This window comes from Spermophilus citellus (assembly GCF_964194105.1).
Source record: "Spermophilus citellus genome assembly, chromosome: 2".
In the NCBI taxonomy this organism is placed as follows: Eukaryota; Metazoa; Chordata; class Mammalia; order Rodentia; family Sciuridae; genus Spermophilus; species Spermophilus citellus.
The window spans coordinates 230734919-230755602 of record NC_138183.1 but is presented as its reverse complement, the minus strand read 5'-3'; the positions used below and the strand labels follow the sequence as shown (position 1 = coordinate 230755602).

At 35.2% G+C, this 20684-nt stretch overlaps 1 protein-coding gene across 1 annotated transcript; it reads left to right on the top strand.

Annotated features, from left to right (window-relative positions):
* The first annotated feature begins 13163 nt into the window (after positions 1 to 13163).
* Positions 13164 to 14533, top strand: LOC308642399 (serine palmitoyltransferase small subunit A-like). The gene has a single exon (XM_081281278.1). It carries the CDS (start codon positions 13263 to 13265, stop codon positions 13476 to 13478), a length of 216 nt encoding a protein of 71 aa, XP_081137404.1. The 5' UTR covers positions 13164 to 13262; the 3' UTR covers positions 13479 to 14533.
* Positions 14534 to 20684: the final 6151 nt, after the last annotated feature.

Sequence of the window (20684 nt, the reverse complement as noted above, 5' to 3'; positions counted from 1 at the left end):
TGCTACAGATTCCACTTATGAGTATACCAACTCTCTCTGTGACAGACTGTAATTGACTTTCCTTAAAGGGAAAGAAGGAATGAAAGTAGTTTTCCTAAACAGCTAGTTTAACTTAAAACACTGTGATAAATTCAATTGTGTTTTCTTTTTTTAAAAGTTAATACTGACTTCGCAAATAAGCCTTGTGTGATAGAAATTTTTAAAAACTTATTAATCAAAATTTTATAATTTATAACTATTTTGACTGAAACAAACAAAAACAAAAAATAAATAAAACTGATGACCAGTAAACTCATAGAATGCAATATTTTGACTTATTACCCCCAAAAATCTTTAAAAAATAATTATTTAAGGCCTAATAACACTCAAAATTTAATTTATGGTGAGCATGAGATTGAAGAATTTGAAGCAAAGAAGACACTATGTGAATCAGCCGAATAAAACCCCAAGAAATGGTTCAGAATGTTTTGTACCTCCCATTAAGTGTTATCAAAATTCATACATTTTAAAATAGAGCAATGTTACATCTGGAGAAGAATTTTTTTTAAATGTAAGACGACTACAGATCAATCTTCAATGTCTCTTTACTAGACAGTTTATGTGTTGTATGGCAACTCAGTGTTTGACCTTCTGTTAAATGTTCTGTTTATCAAGGTGGTTGTATGATTTCACATTCCTACTCGAAGTATACAACGGATCCACTTTTTTTCTACACTTCCTCACTCAAACCTATTTTCTGTTATCAATTAAAATCATTCTAGTGGATGTGAAGTGGTACCTCATTGTGGTTTGATGTATATTTCCTTGATGAATGCTGTGTTGAGCATCATTTTGTGTGTGTATTTGTGAACAATTTCTTATTTGAGGAATTGTCTACTCAGATATTTTGACAGTTATTAATATAATTTTAGGGAAAAGACCAAGTGTTAGAAAGTCTCTTACCAAGTTTATACAGGTAAGAAGTCTAAGATGACTCATTTGAGATTCATTATTATTTTAGAATCTGAGATCTAAATTTGTTCTATTAATCCATTTCCTTTCATATAATAGAGCTAAAGACATTTCTATATCTGCAAATATTTCCTATATTTAAAAACTTTTAATTTATTTTTAATATGTGCAAATACAATAACATTATTTAATATTTATAAGAGATTATCAATGCAAATTCTCTAAACAATAAGCTGAAAAATCACTCCACTCTTTCTTTTATTTGGTCTCACATGAGAGGGATGAGGTACTGATCTATTTGCATCAGTGAAAACAGTAAAGGCAGCGAAGTGTGTAGTTAGAAAGATGGTTCCAGTAGCTTCCCTTTAAATTCTCATTTTTCTTTAAGCAATGGGGGCTTAAAATACCAGCTAAGTAATGTAGACACTAAAATCTGGATACTTTTCTAATAAGAACAAGCTTCTCTCAAAAAGTTTTTTTCAGTCCTTAGGGATTTTAGTCCTCTGCAGTCTTTCTGAAAATCAACTTGTTCAGTGAAAAGCTTTTAGGAATAAGAACCAATGTCCTCACGGCAAACCATATCATAGCCTGAGTGTCAGGGAGAGAGCAAAGTGCAAAGCAGCAGTGTGAAAAGGCTTGGATCACAGGGACAGGTCCTAAAAGTCACATTCATGGAAGAAGCTGTGAGGTCTCTGCAATAATAAAGCATTATGTCTTGGAATGTGGAGTTGTTAATGGTCTGCCACAGAACACAGAGCGATGTGTTTCTCATTCCACTTACTGGTGGTAAATTTTGCTCTACATTTTGGATTGTTATAAAAATGTGATCCTCCCATGATAAAACTAAGCATGTCAATCAAATTTTATTAAACTTAGCAGCAGAAATAACTTCTAGCATACTATCAGCCCATCTGTATTTAGGATTATTATTATTATTTTTTTAAACCATGGGTTTTGAGTGATCAGAAAGCATTAGACCTCTATATTTCTGTGCCACTTCTAGAACCTCATATTTCCAAAATGTATTATGCTGTCTCATGTGAAGCAAAGTTAAATAGGGAATGAATTTATTCATGAGGGAAAAAAGGTAGGGGTAACTTGCATAGTTCATGCAATAGAGATTTAAATAAAAATAGAAAATGCAAAATCATGGTAAAATGCTTATTAATGTTTTTGTGATCAGGTTATGAAGAATATTAGCTCTGCCCTTCAGCATTAAAAAAATTCACATGAATTATGGAAAACTCCTCCTGCATGTTCAACTCTTCCAGGTTTTTACATATTTTATCCACAATATTTTGTATACAATCCCTTCTTCTGTGGGTTTGTTCTATTATGGCTAATTGTAATCATGATGTAAAATAGTAACCTAATAAATATTGCATGATTAAAATGTCTGGAACTGTACCAATCTATTGCAATGTGTACCATTACTTAATATCCCCAACAGTTCAAGGATATAAATAAGGCTATTACTCATTTCACAAATGGGATAACCTGAGGTTATAGCAGTAGCAATTTTTCCATCTTAGTAAAGAAGAAAATTACTAGATTGACTCTGTTATAACCAGTTCCTTAGCAAGTTCTGTTCAAAGAAAGAAAGAAAGAAAGAAAGAAAGAAAGAAAGAAAGAAAGAAAGAAAAAAGAAAGAAATTCAAGAGTATCCACCCCACAGTGGAAGGATTTGGTCACAAATTATACTCCTGTTACCAGGAATCACCACAGAGAGGACTTATAGTGGTCTAATCATTTGACAATTTTTCTTCAATAGGGTGAGCAAGAATGACATGTTGTTCATGATTGCCTCTTTGACTTGAGCAGAGAAATGAAGTTCATTACATATTCATTGCCAAAATAAGTTAAAATGAAGCATGATAAAGAAGACAAGCTTAAATGTCAAAAAGAAAGTACACCAAGATCAAGTGGGGTTCATCCCAGGGAGGCACCATTGGTTCAACATATGGAAATCAATAAATGTAATTCATCACATCAATAGATTTAAGATAAGAAACATATGATAATCTCATAGATGCAGAAAAAAACATTCAACAAAATCCAGCACCATTTCATGTTCAAAACACTAGAAAAACTAGAGATAACAAGAACATATCACAACATTGTAAAAACTATCTATGCTAAGCCCCAGGCCAACTCACTCTAAATGGAGAAAAATTGAAAGTATTCCCTCTAAAAACTGGAACAAGAGAGGGATGCTCTCTTTCACCACTTCTATTTAACATAGTTTTTGAAACACATTCCAAAGCAATTAGACAGACAAAAGAAATTAAAGGGATATGGCTAGGCAAAGAAGAACTCAAATTAGTACTGTCTGAAGATGATATAATTCTATACCTAGAAGACCCAAATATTCCACCAGAAAAGTTCTAGAACTAGTAAATGAATTCAGCAAAGTATCAGGATACAAAATCAACACCCATAAATCAAAGGCGTTTCTGTATATCAGTGACAAATAATCTTCTGAATGGGAAACAAGGAAAACTACACATTTATGATACCCTCAAAAAAAACCCCAAAACAAAAACTTGAGAATCACCTTAATGAAAGAGGTGAAAGACCTCTACAACAAAAACTACAGAATGCTAAAGAAAGAAATTAAAGAAGACCCCAGAAGATGGAAAGATCTATCTTGTTCTGGATAGGCCCAATTAATATTGCCAAAATGACCATACTAACAAAAGACTATATAGATTTAATGCAATTCCAATTAAAATTCCAATAACATTTTTCACAGAAATAGAAAAAGAAATCATGAAATTTATCTCAAAAGATAAAAGATCCAGAATAGCTAAAGCAATCCTTACCAAGAAGAGCAAAGCCAGTAGCATCACTACACCAAACCTTAAACTACACTACAGAGCAATAGTAAAAAACAAAAACAAAAACAACAACAACAACAAAAAAAACCCCAGAATAGTATTGGCACCAAAATAGACTTGTAAACCAATGACACAGAACAGAGGATACAGACATTAAGCCACTAATTATGTTATTTTATATTAGACAAAGGCACTAAAAATCTACATTGGAGAAAAGATAGCCTCTTCAACAAATAGTGCTGAGAAAATTGGAAATCCATATACAACAAAATGAAATTAAACCCCTATCTCTCACCATGCACAAAACTCAACTCAAAGTGGATCAAGGACCTAGAAATTAAACCAGAAGAAAAAATAGGCCAAATCTCCATCATGTTGAATTAGACCTCAACTTCCTTCATAAGACTCCTATAGTGTAAGAATAGATATTAAGAATCAATAAATAGGATGGATTCAAATTACAAAGCTTCTTCTCACCGAAAGAAACAATCAATGAGGTGAATAGAGACCCGATAATTTGAGTACAAATTTTTGCCCCCCACACGTCAGATAGAGTACTAATCTCTAGGATATACAAATAACTCAAAAATCTTAACACCAAAAAACCAAATAACCCGATCAATAAGTGTGCCCAGGAACTGAACAGACACTTCTCAGAAGAAGATATACAATCAATTAACAAATATATGAAAAAAATGTTCAATATCTCTAGCAATTAGAAAAATGCAAAACTACTCTAAAGTACTCGAAGATTTTATCATCAGTATGGCAGCTATTAATATGAGCAACAATAAGTGTTGGTGAGGATATGGGGAAAAAAGCACACTCATGCATTGCTGGTGGGACTGCAATTTGTTGTAGCCAATATGGAAAGCAGTATGGAGATTCTTTGCAAAGCTGGGAATGGAACCATCATTTGACCCAACTATCCTTCTCCTCGGTCTATACCCAAAGGACTTAAAAACAGCATACTACAGGGACACAGCCACAGCAATGTTTATTACAGCACAATTCATAATAGCTAAACAGTGGAACCAACCTAGATACCCTTCAGTACATGAATGAATAAAGAAACTGTGGAATATATACACACTGGAATATTATTCAGCAATAAAAGAGAATAAAATCAAAGCATTTGCAGGTAATGAATGAAGTTGTAGAATATAACACTAAGTGAAGTTAGCCAATCCTAAGAAACCAAATGCCGAATGTTTTCTCTGATTTAAGAATGTTGATTTATAATGTGGTTGGGGGGGTGCATGGGAGGATTAGATGAACTCTAGATAGGGCAAAGGGGAAAAGGGGAAGGAGGAGAAGGGAGGGGACATGGGGGTAAGAAAGTGATGAAATGAGATGGATATCATTACCCTATGTACATGTATGAAGACACGCATGGTGTGACTCTACTTTGTGCACAACCAAAGATATGAAAACTTGTACTCTATATGTGCAATATGAATTGTAATGCATTCTGCTGTCATATATAACAAATTAAAATTTTAAAAATGAAAAAAAGAAGGCAAGCTACCTTGTACTACTGTCACAAACTGTTCTTGCCTCTACAATGTTGTTCTTCCTATCTGACTGTATTTCAGTATATCAGAATGTCTTGGTTTCCCTTTCATACACAGTTTTCCACTGAGACATCCTTATTTTTTCCACCAATAATGGAAACTAAAGTTTTATGGAAAATATATTAGATCATAGCCACTCAACTTCAACAATCATTAATAATCTATTCCAAAAAGAAATGACTAGACATTATGAATGAAGTGTTTTGATAGTGTCAGTAAAACCATTATTTTAAATAATTAATAATTATTTCTACCACTTGGACCATAGCAATTTAATTCGTTCCCTCTGTTTGTTTATTTATTTATTTATTTATTTATTTATTTATTTATTTATGAGAGAGAGAGAGAGAATTTTTAATATTTATTTTTTAGTTTTTGGAAGACACAACATCTTTGTACGTGGTGCTGAGGATCGAACCTGGGCGGCATGCATGCCAGGCAAGCGCGCTTCTGCTTGAGCCACATTCCCAGCCCCTCTGTATATTTATATTGTATTTCTGGCCATCATATTTTGGTGGGTTGTTCTATTATCAGTTCAAATACTCAACTCTGATTTTACACTCTCTCATTTTTATGTCCATCAAAGTTCACCAATGTAGTCTCATAAATCATACAGAGAATATATGTGACATAAATCTTCAAGTATATTTAATCTCTAAGCTGAATATGGATCACCATAATCTGAAAGAATCTCTGAAAATTTGAGCCAAGCTTTAGAATAAAGGAGATTTACTCTTTCCTTTTTGAACATTAAACTGAATTTAAAAGGAGTGACTTAAAAATAGTACATTATTTTAAAGGTATTCAGTGAGTCAATAAGTTATTACTTTTGGGGAAAAAATGCTCAGCATGATAATTTGATTCTCATTTCACAGTTTTCTGGATTCATTCCTTTGGTTTAATTAAACATGCTTTTTTAAATTTTTGAATTGAATTTATAGTATGCTTACACAGATCCAGCCTGTTCACATAATAAATGTAATGACAGATCAATTTTTAGATAAAAGTTATTTTGTGTATGTTCTTAATATGCATTCAGGATACTTAGGAGAAATTTTTCAAAAAGGAAAAGGAAAATTATCAAAGATTAATTTCTAGGTAAGTGAATTTATATGTGTGTGTGTTTTTGTCTATGTGTTCATGCACACAATGAGTTTCTTGCTGTGAATTAACTATGGAAATCAAAGGCTAATATAGCATTTTAGCAACATTTGGCTATATACTATTTTCAGCTAGTGGGTTGGGAACATTTTCATTCATTTCAGATAAAAAAATATGGCTGAAAATTACTTAGACTCTTTGTATTGTAATTTATTATTCATATCAGAATGTTTGAAGTGGCAATATTATTTTATTATATTAATCATTGTAAGAACTAATATAATTGCCAACCATGAGGTAGGCACCAGTTAGAAAAATGATAAGTAACGTATAAGCAGAATATTTAATTTTATATTGAGATATTATGGAGATTGATGATCTGCATCATGGTCTGTCTTGACTCTCCCCACTGCATTTGTGTTGGGAGCTGCCTGTGAGAAGGTGCAGGTCAAAATGCCCCATTGCTATGGTAATGCCAGCCAGGAGTGGCTATGTGAAAAGGCCCACTACCATCAGTTCAACACCTTCTCCCAGGGATAGTAAATTCTGAACAAACAAATGATCCTAATGCCCTAATGCCTCTCTGTCCTGTGTCCTTCAGATTGCCTGTATTGCCGAAACTTTACCATAATTAAACTTAAACGATAAAACCTACATAATAAACTTGCTGAGCTAGCTCTGACTCAATCAAGCCTCACCAGGGCTTGGCTACTCACCTTGCCCAGGCCTTTTCTTCCTATTTGTGTCTGTTTGTCTTTTTTTTTTTTTTTAATCCCCCATCAACCCTCCTCTACTATCTCACTTAATTAGTGGCCAAAGTTCTGAAAAAGGTGAGGGGTCATGGTAATTGACAACCAAACAGGGACATGAAGAGGTTCCCCAATCAGGGACTGAACAGGGACCTGACTCAGGGGAACTTCTCTTCACTGGTCAGATGAGAGATGCTTCTGAGGCCATGCAGCCATTAAAGGAAGTGACAGAGCAAGGTTTTAGCCAGGTGCAAAACATAGGAAATTCTGAATCCAAAGAAAGGGATTCTATTGTGTTCTTAGTTTCTGCTAGACCTCTATCTTTCTTAGGGTTACATTTCAAATGTAAATTACAGAAAATTGGTTTGAGATTAAAAGAGGGAAAAAAAAAAAAGAGGACTTTTAAATTCAAGCTACTTCTGGTTGGCTATCTTGTCTTCCTCTGGCACTCTGCCACCCTGCCTTCTTAGTATAAAGACTCCTTAATCTGAGCCAAAAGTAAATTCTGATTTTATAAATGCTGTTAACTACATTTGTCTGATATCTTGGTTTTTACAGTTAAAAATAAGTAATTAGATTTAAAATAAAAGGGGTTAATCTTCATAGCCATGTTTGTTAAATGAGACATCTGATTAATTTACAAAGTTCGAGTGCTAAACATCAACTGCTAAGGTAATATATTTCAAACTTAAATGTGTTTTTATGAATTGGTAAATGGAAGTTTGAGATTGCTTTGTGTCTGTGTCTTCACTAAAACAACATTACTAAGAGCTAAGGTTTTATCATGTGTAATTTATATAATAGTTTTTGAGAGGTTTCAATTAAAATACCATAAAAATCAAAGAATTCCATCTTATTTTGTGTAAATTCAAAAGTTTCATAAAGATTATTTTAAAATATATTTTTAAAGAAAGGATAAAGATAAGGAGGTTCCTGAGAGAAAATAGATGAGGTTTGTGAAGGATAAGGGATATAAGGCTTTTTTTTTTTCAGAATTTTTTTTATTGGTTGTTCACAACATTACAAAGCTCTTGACATATCATATTTCATACATTAGAATACAACAGTCACTAATATGGCAGTATGTAAAAATGTGGATGTGTAACGGATATAAGGCTTTTGATGGGAATTAGATATAAGGTTTGTGAAGAGACTAAGATATAAGGCTTGTGAAGGGAAAAAAGGGAAAGAGATAAGGTTTAAAGAGGTAACAAAAAGGTCTGAGTAGGTAATAAGATGGTCTGAATGAGAGAATAAAAGTTCTGAGTAAGAGATAAAAAAGTCTGGGTAAGTGAAAAGAAGGTTTGTGTAACTGAGAGGAAGTTTGTATAAATGATAAGAAAGTTTGTGTAAGTGATAATGTTCATGTTAAGTGATAAGAAGGTTGGTGTGACAAAGGGTTTGGTTGTAACTAAACTGGATGTATAATTAGTACAATCAGTTAAAGCTATTCAAGGATTTTCCAAAGATCAAATATCAATGTAATAATATAAACCAAAGTTTAATCCTCTACGTGTTATTGTAATTAGAATTTCTCAAAGCATTAATCTGTTTTTATCAGGATAATTTCTTAGCTCTTACACCTCCTAGTAAAAGAAAAAAAAATGCTGGTCTCTATCATCATCGTATTCATTTATTTTGTGTTAATTTTATATCACTACTTATGTTTTCTTGTTTCTCTCATAGAAGCACCCACCTCCCAGATGAATTAGCAACCTGTTCTTTCCAAACCAGAATTTTATCAAGGATTTCTCAACTGATCAATTTTTCCTGAGAGTGGAAACTACTGCTTTGCTCTACATCACCCTCTCTGAGCCTGAGGCAGCCAGAGCAATCTTTGCCCATTTCCCCTTACAGCAGTGAGGAGTCCCTCCCTCCCTCAGAGGGGAAAAATGAGACCAAAATAAAAGACAGTCAACTACAAGCTTGTCTAATCCCAATTCCACCCCTTCAGAATAGACATGAATTGGTTATATTTCAAAAATAAAAAAAGGCAGATATGAGAAGAGAAGTGATCAAAATCATGGTTTATCTGATTTTTCATGGCTGCATTTGAGGTGGGAGATGCCTGGGTGAAGGTGTAAGTCAAGATACCCCATTGCCATGGTAATGCTGGCCAGGGGTGGCTCTGTACAAAAGTGCATGACTTTATCAGTTGAGACCTGGAGTACAGCATCTTCTCCCTGGAATAGTGAATTGTGAACAAAACAAGATGACCCTAATGTCTCACTAGTTTTGGGTCCTTCAGATTGCCTGCTTTGCTAAAATTTTCACACACTTAACCTTTTGATAATAAAAGCTACATAATAAACTTGCTGAGTTAGCTCCGAATCAGCCAAGCCTCACGAGGGCTTGACTACTAACTGCCCCTAGCCTTTTCTTCCCTAGTGTATATGTTTATTTTTTGTTGATACCCCTCATCTGGTATCACCTTAATCAACAGACATAGCCAAGAGAGATGAGAGGGTCACAGCAAGATATTATGTCCTTTGCTGCTTAGTCAAATCTACACGATTGAGATGTAGAAGATAGATCATGAAATTTACTTTTAATATTAGTAAAAAGGTGAAAAGTGAACTCAGGGAGTCTTATTAATTAAAACTTACTATTTTAACAAGAGAAATTAAACAGATTTTAATTTAATCATTAATTTAAGTACTTTTAGAGTTAAATTATTTAACTCTATAAATACTTAAATTAATGTAGCATTTACATCAATCAACTTTTATTTGACTTTTATATTTTAAATTATAAATAGTTAATATTATTTTAGCATCCATATATAAATTCTACAAGTATGCCAGTATAATAATTGTTATTATGAATTCCCACAACTCTTATTTATTTTAAAAAATTTGACATGGATTAATGTAAAATAAAAGAATATCCTACTAAAACGATTAAACTAATAGTCAAGTAACAAATGAACAATTTATAAGAGAAAATTGCATTCTGAAAATAAGGCTAAAATATATAACTGAAATTGAGGACCTAACATAGTTTGAGTTTCCCAGTAACCAAGTAAAAATATAAAATACTAATTATTTATTTTTTTATTGCTTCATTTACATAGAATGCAAATTCATAAAGAGACCCATTACTCTTTCTTTTTCTTTCTTTTGTTTTTAATGTCTAGAAATTTGGTTCTTTATTCCTTTGTATAAGAGGCCATTTCTGCCTGGAAAATACTCAGAGGTTTATTGTTTTTAAAAAATATGCATTTACTTAGCTCCTGTATCTGGAAGTTTATTTGGTATAATTCAATCTGCACTTGGTGCAGCTAAGTTTTTTTTTTCTTTTTTCTCTAGCCTGGGGAATGTTCTTCTCTTACAAACATGAAAATGAAAGAGATGACAAATTGAACATTTAAGGGATTCTTAAAATTGTATTTGTACTCTTCACCAATAGCCTATTGGCCAAAGTAAATAACTAGTCTGTCTTAGAGTTAAGGAATGGAATGCCTCCTATTCCACCCTCACAGTAGAACAGTACAAAGATACATAGAGAAAGGTATGGACATCTGGAAGGAAGTGGAGAATCATAGTACCAATCTATTTTTAGTCATAGCCATATACAGTCAATCACTTAACAATTATTGAAAAACATATGTTGCAGGAACTATTATCATTATAGAGGACCTAATGAAAAAAAATATATCTCTAGCCTCACATTATTAACATTTAGAAGAGTTCTTAATATGCATAAGAGAAGCACATAGATACAAATTAATGACAAAAATTATAGAAAACTTTATAATCAGAGGATAGAGAATATGAGGGGAGTTAATATTTAAAATAGGATGACAAGAGGAAGACATTAAAATGGGGACATTTAACTGAAGTACTTACTAAAAGAGGTAAAGGTACTAAATTTATTGGAAACTAGAAAGTCAGCTAATAATTCATAGAGAAAGTAGTGAAAGGGTAAAGTTTCTAAGCTGCAAAGCCTGAGTTAAAATGTAAAAGACCGGGCATTGTGAAGTTTCTAAGCTTCAAGGCCTGAGTTAAAAAGTGAAAGACCAGGTATTGTTAAGTTCCTCTGCTACACCCTGAACCTGAAATTCCTGAGACAGTTAAGACAACACCCTACTGGCCATTTAGCCTAGGGCCCTGTGCAGTTTGTCACGTAAGCATACAGGGCCCGAACCAATCAGTTTGAATGTGTACCCTGCTTAGGAGTGACCAATCACCCCCGCCCGACCTGTTCCCGCCAATGAATGTACTAATCAAGTTTAAGAATTGTTGTTTGATTTTCCCGTGCCTCATGATGATTTGTCCTGATGTATGCAAAGCCTCCACCCTCCCCAAAAAGTGTACTTAAGCACTGCTTAACCTCTGCTGGGGGCTCTGGGCTACTCTCCCTTCTTAAGTGAGCCTGGAGCCTCAGCGTGCTGAATTGGATCCTCAATAAATCCCCTTCTGCAATTGCATGAGTCAGTCTCTTCCTCCAACTTTTCGCTGGACCCTTACAGTAATAATTGCGATGACTCCAAAACTGAAGGCTGCCGAGTTATGGATACAAGGGGAGTAACTAAGAGTTTGTATCAGAAAAGTAAGAATGAAAGACGGGAAAATGTAGATTTTTGTCATAGTTTGAGTCTTAAGCCTTATCCAAAGTTCCATACGTGAAAGGCTTATACCCCAGGGAGGTGCTACTGTGAAGCAGTGGAGTCTTTAGGAACTGGAGACTAACGAGAGGTGTTTATATCTTTGGGGTGCCGCAGTCCGGCTGGGCACAAAATCACGAGCCACTCGCAGCCTTGTAGATTCAAACAGCAATTCTTTATTCCCGAACTCTCACCAGCACTCTACACGCACCTTCTGGGAAAATCCACACTCTCCACCAGGCTCTACATCCCACAATATCCTCTCAATCCCACGAGAACTCAACAGGAACTCAAGGAGCTGGCACCTGAGGCAGCAGGATATGCCCTATTCCCAGCAGGATCCACACCCTAAACCTGGAACCGCCCTAAACCCTGATCCACCCTGGTCCTTGAGCAGGGTCACCTTTCTCAAACATTCATGCAATGTCACTGCAAATGACCTGGGTCCAAGGCAAGCCCATTTCCACAATGGAGAGTCCTCCCTCTAAGCAACATTGGGTAGGCTGACAAAGAAATTGCCATGTGTCATTCCTACTTGGCTATGGCTCTCAGCATTGGGGTACACTCTTAAGCAAAACTATGGGAAGTTGGTATATTCCTTTCTCTCTTTTTGCTTCCTAGCCTTAAAGTCAGTCATTATTCTCTGACACGAGCTCTTGAATAATGTGCTGTATCACCAAAGATCCAAAAGCAACAGGGAAAACCAATCTTGGAATGAATTATCCAAATCTGTGAGTCAAAATAAGCCCTTTCTCTTTATGAGTTGATTATATCAGGTACATGTTACCATAATGATAAGCATAGTAACAGAAAGTTGGTACCAAGAAGCGGGGTCTTTGTTATTACTACATACCCGACAATGTGGAAGAGAATTTAGAATTGATTTTCAGAAGTTTGAAAAATTTTAGAGGAGCAGGCTAGCAAAAGCCTAAAATGTTGAAAGTGGAGCTTAAGGAACAACTCTGGTGGGGTTCAGAATGCTAATAGGAATGTGAACACTATAACAATGCTAATGAAGTTTCTTGTAGGGAGCCACAGTTTAGTCTGGAATGATGCCTGGCATTTTGCTAGAGGGAATGGTTAAAAGGTGACCCTGCTCTGGGAATAGGGGCGGCTCTGGGATTTGGGCAGATCCTGCTGGGAATAGGGCAGCTCCGGGATTAGGGCGCTGGCTACTTTGGAGTTCCCCTTGAGTTCTCACAGGGGGTTCCGGGAGAATTGGCGCACGGAGCCCAGTGGAGGGAGTGTGTTCCTGGGAAATGTGTGTAGAGTGTCAGTGAGAGTTTGGGAATAAAGAGTTGCTGTTTGGCCATGGGTGACGCGCAGGGCCGGACAGGCCAATGGGCTCCGGGTGGCGAGCGGGCGGGCCTGGAGGCCTGGGTTTTAGGACGCTGGCAAGCAGCCGGCGGGACAGACTGACGTGTGGTTGCATCGCAGGAGGCGCATGGCGGGGATGGCGCTGGCACGGGCCTGGAAGCAGATGTCCTGGTTCTACTACCAGTACCTGCTAGTCATGGCGCTTTACATGCTGGAGCCCTGGGAGCGGACTGTATTCAATTCCATGCTGGTTTCCGTTGTGGGGATGGCACTGTACACTGGATACGTCTTCATGCCCCAGCACATCATGGCGATTTTACACTACTTTGAGATTGTTCAATGACCACGATGTAACCAGGATCTAGAGGTTCCTTGGGGAAGATCCACCCTATGAAGTTGGAATGAGACTTCATCAGATGTCATAAGAAACTCTACCAGATGTCAACATAACCAACCTTATAAATACAGAGACTAAGATCCATGAGTAGACAGGAAAATCATCCTGACTCATGTGTTGTGTTCTTTATTTTTAATTTTAAAAGAGGCTCTTGTATAGTAGTTTTTGTCTATTTTAACATTGTAGTCATTTGTACTTTGATATCAGTATTTTCTTAACCTTTGTGACTGTTTCAATATTATCCTGTGAAAGCTTTTCTTAATGTAACTTTGAGTACATTTTAATTGCCTTCTATTTTTAAAACCCAAAGTCATTAGTTGGGCTCTACTGTTCTTGCTATTGTACGGCATATACATCTGCCTGGATATATTTTTACTCTTGACCAAAGTTTTGTAAGAAACAATACACGATTTGGGGCCAGGGGCGTGGGAGGGAGGATATTTTATTGAAGAACTACTTACAAAAGACTTCTGTAAGCTTGAACTCAGGAGTACAGTTTAGCTATCTAGACTCTTAACAGCTTTTGCTTTAAAACTATTCAAGTGTTTCTTAGCAATGAAAAGTAAAAGATCTTGCTAAAATTAAAATAAGGAACACTTTACCTTTTAGATATTTATTCATTATGTAGACTTATTTCTAGAAAACTTTGGTGATGATTCTTGACAACAGATGGTTAAGTAGCATTATTATGTAATGCTTGTATATACTGTAGAGTTTTTAATAGAAGGTAAATCAGTTTCCTCCAAGGGCCACAATTAACAATATATGTACTTCCTTGAATTTAGTTTTCATGATTATAATGGGTGCTGCAAATGCATTTGCACATTGCAATAAGATGTGATGAGATGAATTGTTAAAAACTATAGCAGCAAAAAGAAGTGTAAATTTAGTTAAAATTCTTTCACTCTTTGTATATTTTTTTAAGATTTTTATTCCTTAAATGTAAAATGACTACCTAATTTTTTGATGTAAGCTCATTAAATTCAAAGAGAAGAAAAATCAAAAAAAAAAAAAAAAAAAGAGTTGCTGTTTGAACCTACAAGGCTTTGTGGCTGCTCGGTTACTTTGTGCCCAGCCAGACTGCAGCAGTTTCTGATAGAAATGAGAACGCTATTTGGAATCAAACTAGAGGGCATCCTAATTACACCATGGGAAATAATTGACTGCATTTTATCCATATCCTAAGACTTTGTAGGAAATTGAGCATCAAGGTGGTAGACCAGTCTTTCTGCTGAAGGAAATTTCAGGACAGCAGCACAGTATTCTGGCAGTGTCATGGATATTGCTGGCTGCTCTTAGGTACATGTACTTTAAGAACTGTGAGCCAAAGGAGTTTAGCTTAAATATTTTGAAAAAATGGATTTCGCCCAGAAAAGGAATGTTTATAAAGGTGTGAAGTAGAGTGTGGTTACTAGCATCCTTATAAAGAAGCTAAGTGCTTTCTACTGGAACAATAGAAGTATGCTGTAAGGAAATCTCAGGAATCTGCAGGCTTTAAAGTACATAACTAAAAATTTCAGCAATGACATTCATTTGAGAAAAGAGACTCTGGGCACAATGTGAATCCATAAGCACTTAGGGAATGATTTTCTGGGTTCAGCTATCCCACCACTCAGACTGCTGCAGCTATGGGTAAGGTCCACCTGTATCACTTACTGGTGGCAGTTTCTGGCATCATCCATGTGATGCTAGTTTTGTAGAAATTTACAATGAAGGAGTTGGTAGGACCCCACTAAGATTTCAGAAGAAAGTAATGAAGTCAAAGCAATATGTGGCAGGGTTAGAATCTCTGCAGTTCCTGATGAGGCGATATATGGAATTGGAAAGTGAACCTGAGGCTGCAGTGGAGACTCCAGGAAGGTGCAATGAGCAACACCTGCTGAGGGAAACTTCACAAAATAATGAGACCTGTCCAAGAGAGAGATCCTATGGATTGAAACCAGCAAAGCCTTTGGAATGGGGCTACCTAAGGTCTTGAGAGCCCACATTCTGCCACACTGTACCCCAGATACTGGGCTTAATGATTGCTCTGCTATATTTCAATTTTAACTTGGTAAATTCCTTCTCCTTATTCCTCTAATCCTCCCTTTTGTAATAGGAATGTTTACCCTGTTCTTGTCTAATCATCTTGGAAGCATGTAACATTTTTTTTTCCATACATGGAATCACCACTGAATTTTTGTTGAGTCTTTTAGGACACTTTGGACTTCAACTTTGAGATGTGTTGTAATAATTAAGAGTGATGACTCTTCAGGATGGGTTGAATGCATTTTGCATGGTAAGATGGATATAAATCTTTAGAAGCCAGGGTTGGAATGCTGTATTGGATCTTAAGTCTCCCTCAAATGTCCATGTGTCAAAGAATTAGTCCCTGGGGACTCACTATTGGGAGATTTTGGTGTCCAACTCAAAAAGTAGAATATAGAATGGAACAACAAGAAAGTGAAGTTTATTTATAGCACATAAGGACACTGTGAGGAATCACTTCCAAAGCTGGGACTCCCCAAAGCTAGGGAAAGCTGCACATAAAAGTGCCAAAGGCTCACCTCCACTCAAATGATTCCAGGAACCTTCTGGAATCAACATTCTACATTTAAGAGGGAATACACATTTCATGTTAAAGAAATAATGCTTCAGCTCTCCCTTGATGAAGATTTTGGTAGTATCGTGAAGTGAAAATTCACTTCTTAGTCACCAACACATGCTCCTTAGGATAGCTTATGGAACATTATATCTAAAAAACAGCTTTAAAAAGACTTATTATAAAAACAACTTTCTCAGGCTGTATCTTAGCTAACAGTGAAACTTTTAGGAGCTGGGGTCTAGTGGAAGGTCGTTGGCTCATATGTTCTTGATGGTGATTATAGGAACATGTTCTATATTCCTTCCCAATTATAAGGTAAACAGTGTCACCCAGCCCCACATTCCTGCCAAGATGCACCACCTCACCACAAAATGAAAAGCAATGGGGTCAACCAATTATGAACTAGGACCTGCAAAGCTGTCAGCCAAAATATTTTCTCTTGATGAGTTGACTATTTCTGGTATTTGTTACAAAACCAGAAAATGGAATAACCCAGATTTGTAAAATACCATCAAGATTTTGACTTTGACTTTCAGACCCAAAGCTATGATGGATTTTGTGGCATGACTAGGTACAATCTGTAACAGACTCATTTTGTCTGTTCTGATGAGAAGAAAGTGTGGTTTGTCCAAGTAAGGGAGATAGAGACACTATCTCGATAATTGAGAGGAGGTAGAAGGGTGGCTTGGAGCCTTAGACTGGGGCCATGTTAGTGGTGATGGTGACAAGTTGCTTGAATCTAGATTTATTTTAAGGAATAACTGAAAGTTTTATGTAGTAAGTTGGACCTGACTAAGGAAGAGACAAACAAACAAACAAATGTGTCATTAAAAATTTTAGTCTGAGAAATGATAATGCAAAAATGACCATTATTAAAACTAGAAAAGATATGGAAAGAGTTGGACTCTGGATGATGACCAAGAGCTTGTTCATGGGTATTTGTGAAAGTGGTTATGCCAGGTAGACCCATGTGTACTAAGTCGAAATGTTAGTGGGTAGGTTTATGCTAAAAAAATTAAACCTCCATCATCCTGAAGGATATTTGAAACTACAGTTTTCAGGACGTGGTTCTCAAGTACATTCTTATATAATTTTAATATATTAAGATATCGATATATTAAATTTAAATAGGTATATCTTAAAAGCACTGCTTAGAGTGCCTACACCATCTAGCGTAATGCCTTTTTAATTCTTAGATGTCTTGTAAGATCCTCATAACTTTATGTAAGTCACAACCAAATGTCTTTGTAGTTAAGGAAGGATTTCTATTATAACATTGGAAATGGTCTTTAAGTGAGCAACAGAAAGCAAATCAAATGAGCTGAAAAAAGGGAATGTTGGGCTTATGATAAGATCTAACTGAGCATAAAAGTGCCAAAGGCTCACCTCCACTCAAATGATTCCAGGAACCTTCTGGAATCAACATTCTACAAATATCTGATAAGTGTGATCATAGAGTTTGTGTGCAACAATATCTAAGCTAGGTAGGACTAAGGGTATGGCGATCTGACATGTGCTGGTCATAGAAGGAAAAAAATTCTATTGAGACAACCTCATTGTGGCCTTTTACTTAAAATGCAGTCTCTGAAATACCAGGGATCGGCTTCTAATTGGTGTTTCTTATATTTTAGAGTGCTGTGATCTTTTTCTTCTATTTAAAAATTTCTAATACATTTTTGCTTCCACATCAACACACATGTTAGGATGGCACGGGTAATTAACCAGGTGTGTATTTTATAGATTAAATAAAGTTTCTAAAGTAGTCTGTACATAGAGATATTTGGTCAGGCTGGAAGATTTAATTGAACTTAGTATTCATTTACAATTAGTTTGTTTTGTTTACTTTTTTATATCATTAGCACACTTATTAAAAAGGAGATGCAAATAATCTTTGTGCCAATTACATAAGAAAATAATTGGATTTTATTAATCCAGGAACTCAGGCAATCAATTAAGGCAAGAGTGCTCTGGTCTTAGTCACCTCATTATTCTTCAAGCTAATTAATCAGAAATACTAATGGATTGTTTAGAAATGGGATGCTTTATTCCTTCAGACAACATATAAAAGCTCCTAAAGTAGAAAGGTTTATGTCTTTGTAAAAAAATGCTTATTTTTACTGGATGAGTTATTGCTTTAAAATAGAAAATATCATTCTGTGCTATGATAGCAGGTTTGTCATAAATCTTGCTAAATAAATGTATTTTATTAATGACATTTCAAGTTTCAAACTTTTAACAGTGCCGACAGGTTTAGGAGCTAAAAAATATAGATCATGTATAAGTTCAAAACTCCATTTCTTAATCTTGCTATCTATATAGAATAGCCAAGTTATTAAACCTCCATATGCCTCAGTTTCCTCACTGTAAGATGGGAGTGATAAGTTAGTATTGACCATGAATAATTATGGTAATGGGAAAATGCAATAGTGGATGTAAAGTTCCCAGTAAATATTAGGTACTCAATAAAAACATATTTTTTAAGTTATAATTGGTAGCAGGGGCTTTCTACATTTTCTCTTTCAAAAGGTTACATTGAGGTACTTCAACATGATTGATCATACATTAATCATCAACAAACTATACTCATTTACATGCTATTTAGAAACAGCGGTTTTTCTATTTCTGTGAATAAAATCATTAGGATTTTTATAGGGATTGCATCTATGCTGAGAGTCACGCTGAGTTTGTATGGCCCCTGGCATTTTGCCAACAGTATTGATTGACAGGCGAGGCATTACTATCCACCTCAGCTGCTACTTTTGGTTTTTTTTTTTTTTTTTTAATTTTTTTATTGGTTGTTCAAAACATTACATAGTTCTTGATATATCATATTTCACACTTTGATTCAAGTGGGTTATGAACTCCCATTTTTACCCCGTATACAGATTGCAGAGTCACATCAGTTACACTTCCACTGATTTACATATTGCCATACTAGTGTCTGTTGTATTCTGCTGCCTTTCCTATCCTCTACTATCCCCCCTCCGAGTTCTCAGGCTACTTTGGAGTTCTTGTGGGAATTCCCAGGGATTCCCCGAGAGTTCCCATTGGTTGAGGAAGTGCAGGAGGAGGGATTTCCGGAGGGGATATTTCCAGTGGCTGGTTCCTGGACTAGCCGCGTGAATTCGGGAGAACTCCCCAGGAGCTTGTGTGAAGGTTTTTGTTGGAGTTCAGAAATAAAGTTTGTTCCTGCTTCAGTGGCTCGTGATTTGTGCCCAGCCAGACTGCGGCACATCTATAAATTCCTTAGGGTAATATGGACATTTTAACATCTGATCACAAATCACAGGACGTCTTTCCATTTATTTGTACTTTTTTCATGAACGTTTTATAGATTTCACTATATAGATCTTTATGTTCTTGGTTACATTTATTCCAGTGTGTATAGGTTTTTTAAAATGCTATCATAAATGGGATTTCTTCTTGATATATTTTTATTTTATTTTTTTTCGGCTAGATCGTTACATGTTTTTAGAAATGCAACTGATTTGTATGTTGATTTTGTATTATGTTTCTTTACTGAATGCATTCATTAGACCCAGGCTTTTGGGGTAGTATCTTGGGGAAACAGAGATAATATTATCTGTTCTATTCTGTATCTAATATTGTTTATTTTTCTTGCCTGATAGCTTTTGCTCGTATGTTGGATAGAGTCAACAAGAGTGGGAATCTTTCCCTTGTTCTGAATCTTATAAGAAGAGCTTTCAGTTTCTCCCCATTTATTATAATACGAGATGTGAATTTTTAATATTTGGCCTTTATTATGTTAAAGAACTTTCCTTCCATACTTCAACTATTCACAGTTTCTAGTGAGAAAGCATGCTGTTGTCGAACTTTGGCAAATAATTTTGTCTGTGTCCTTTGAGAGGCTCATATATTTTTTTCTTTTCTGGTCTATATGCATGATATTCAACATTGATTGATTTGCATATGTTAAAACATTCTTGCCTACAAAGAACAAATCCTACTTGGTTATAATATAAAAATGTTGGCTTTATTTTTCTAATATTTTATTGAAATTTTATAGTAATATTCATCAGAGATATTGGCCTGTAGTTTCATATTTTGCCATGTCTTTCTTTGACTTATGCACCAATATGTTTGTGACTTATAAAATGTATTAAAAATATTCTCTCTAGTTCTAATTTTTAAGTAACGTATTAATCTACTTTCTTGTTGTTGCTATTGCTGTTGTTATTGGTCTGTTCAGACTTTCTGTTTCTTCACAATTCAATCTAGTAGTTTTAATTTTTCTAGGAATTCAGCCATCTCCTCTAGGTCATTTAGTTTGTTGGCATGTTAAGTGTTCATAGGAGACAATGTGATCCTTTTTATGTCTCATGCATCTGTTGTAATGTCTCCACATTTATTTTTTATTTTATTTATTTCAGGCTTCTCCAATTTGTTGTTTCTTTCTATGCAACTCTTAATATCCTTTAGTTTATCAAAAAAGGAACTCAGTTTTATTGACTTTTATTCATTATTTCATATTTACTTTTGTTTTGATGCTGCTATTGCTATTTTCTTCCATCTACTATGTTTTGGTTCAGTTCACAAATTTTTGTAGT

Excerpts from the sequence above, each read along its gene's own strand:
- LOC308642399 (XM_081281278.1), top strand. The coding sequence starts at position 13,263 with ATGGCGGGGATGGCGCTGGCACGGGCCTGGAAGCAGATGTCCTGGTTC.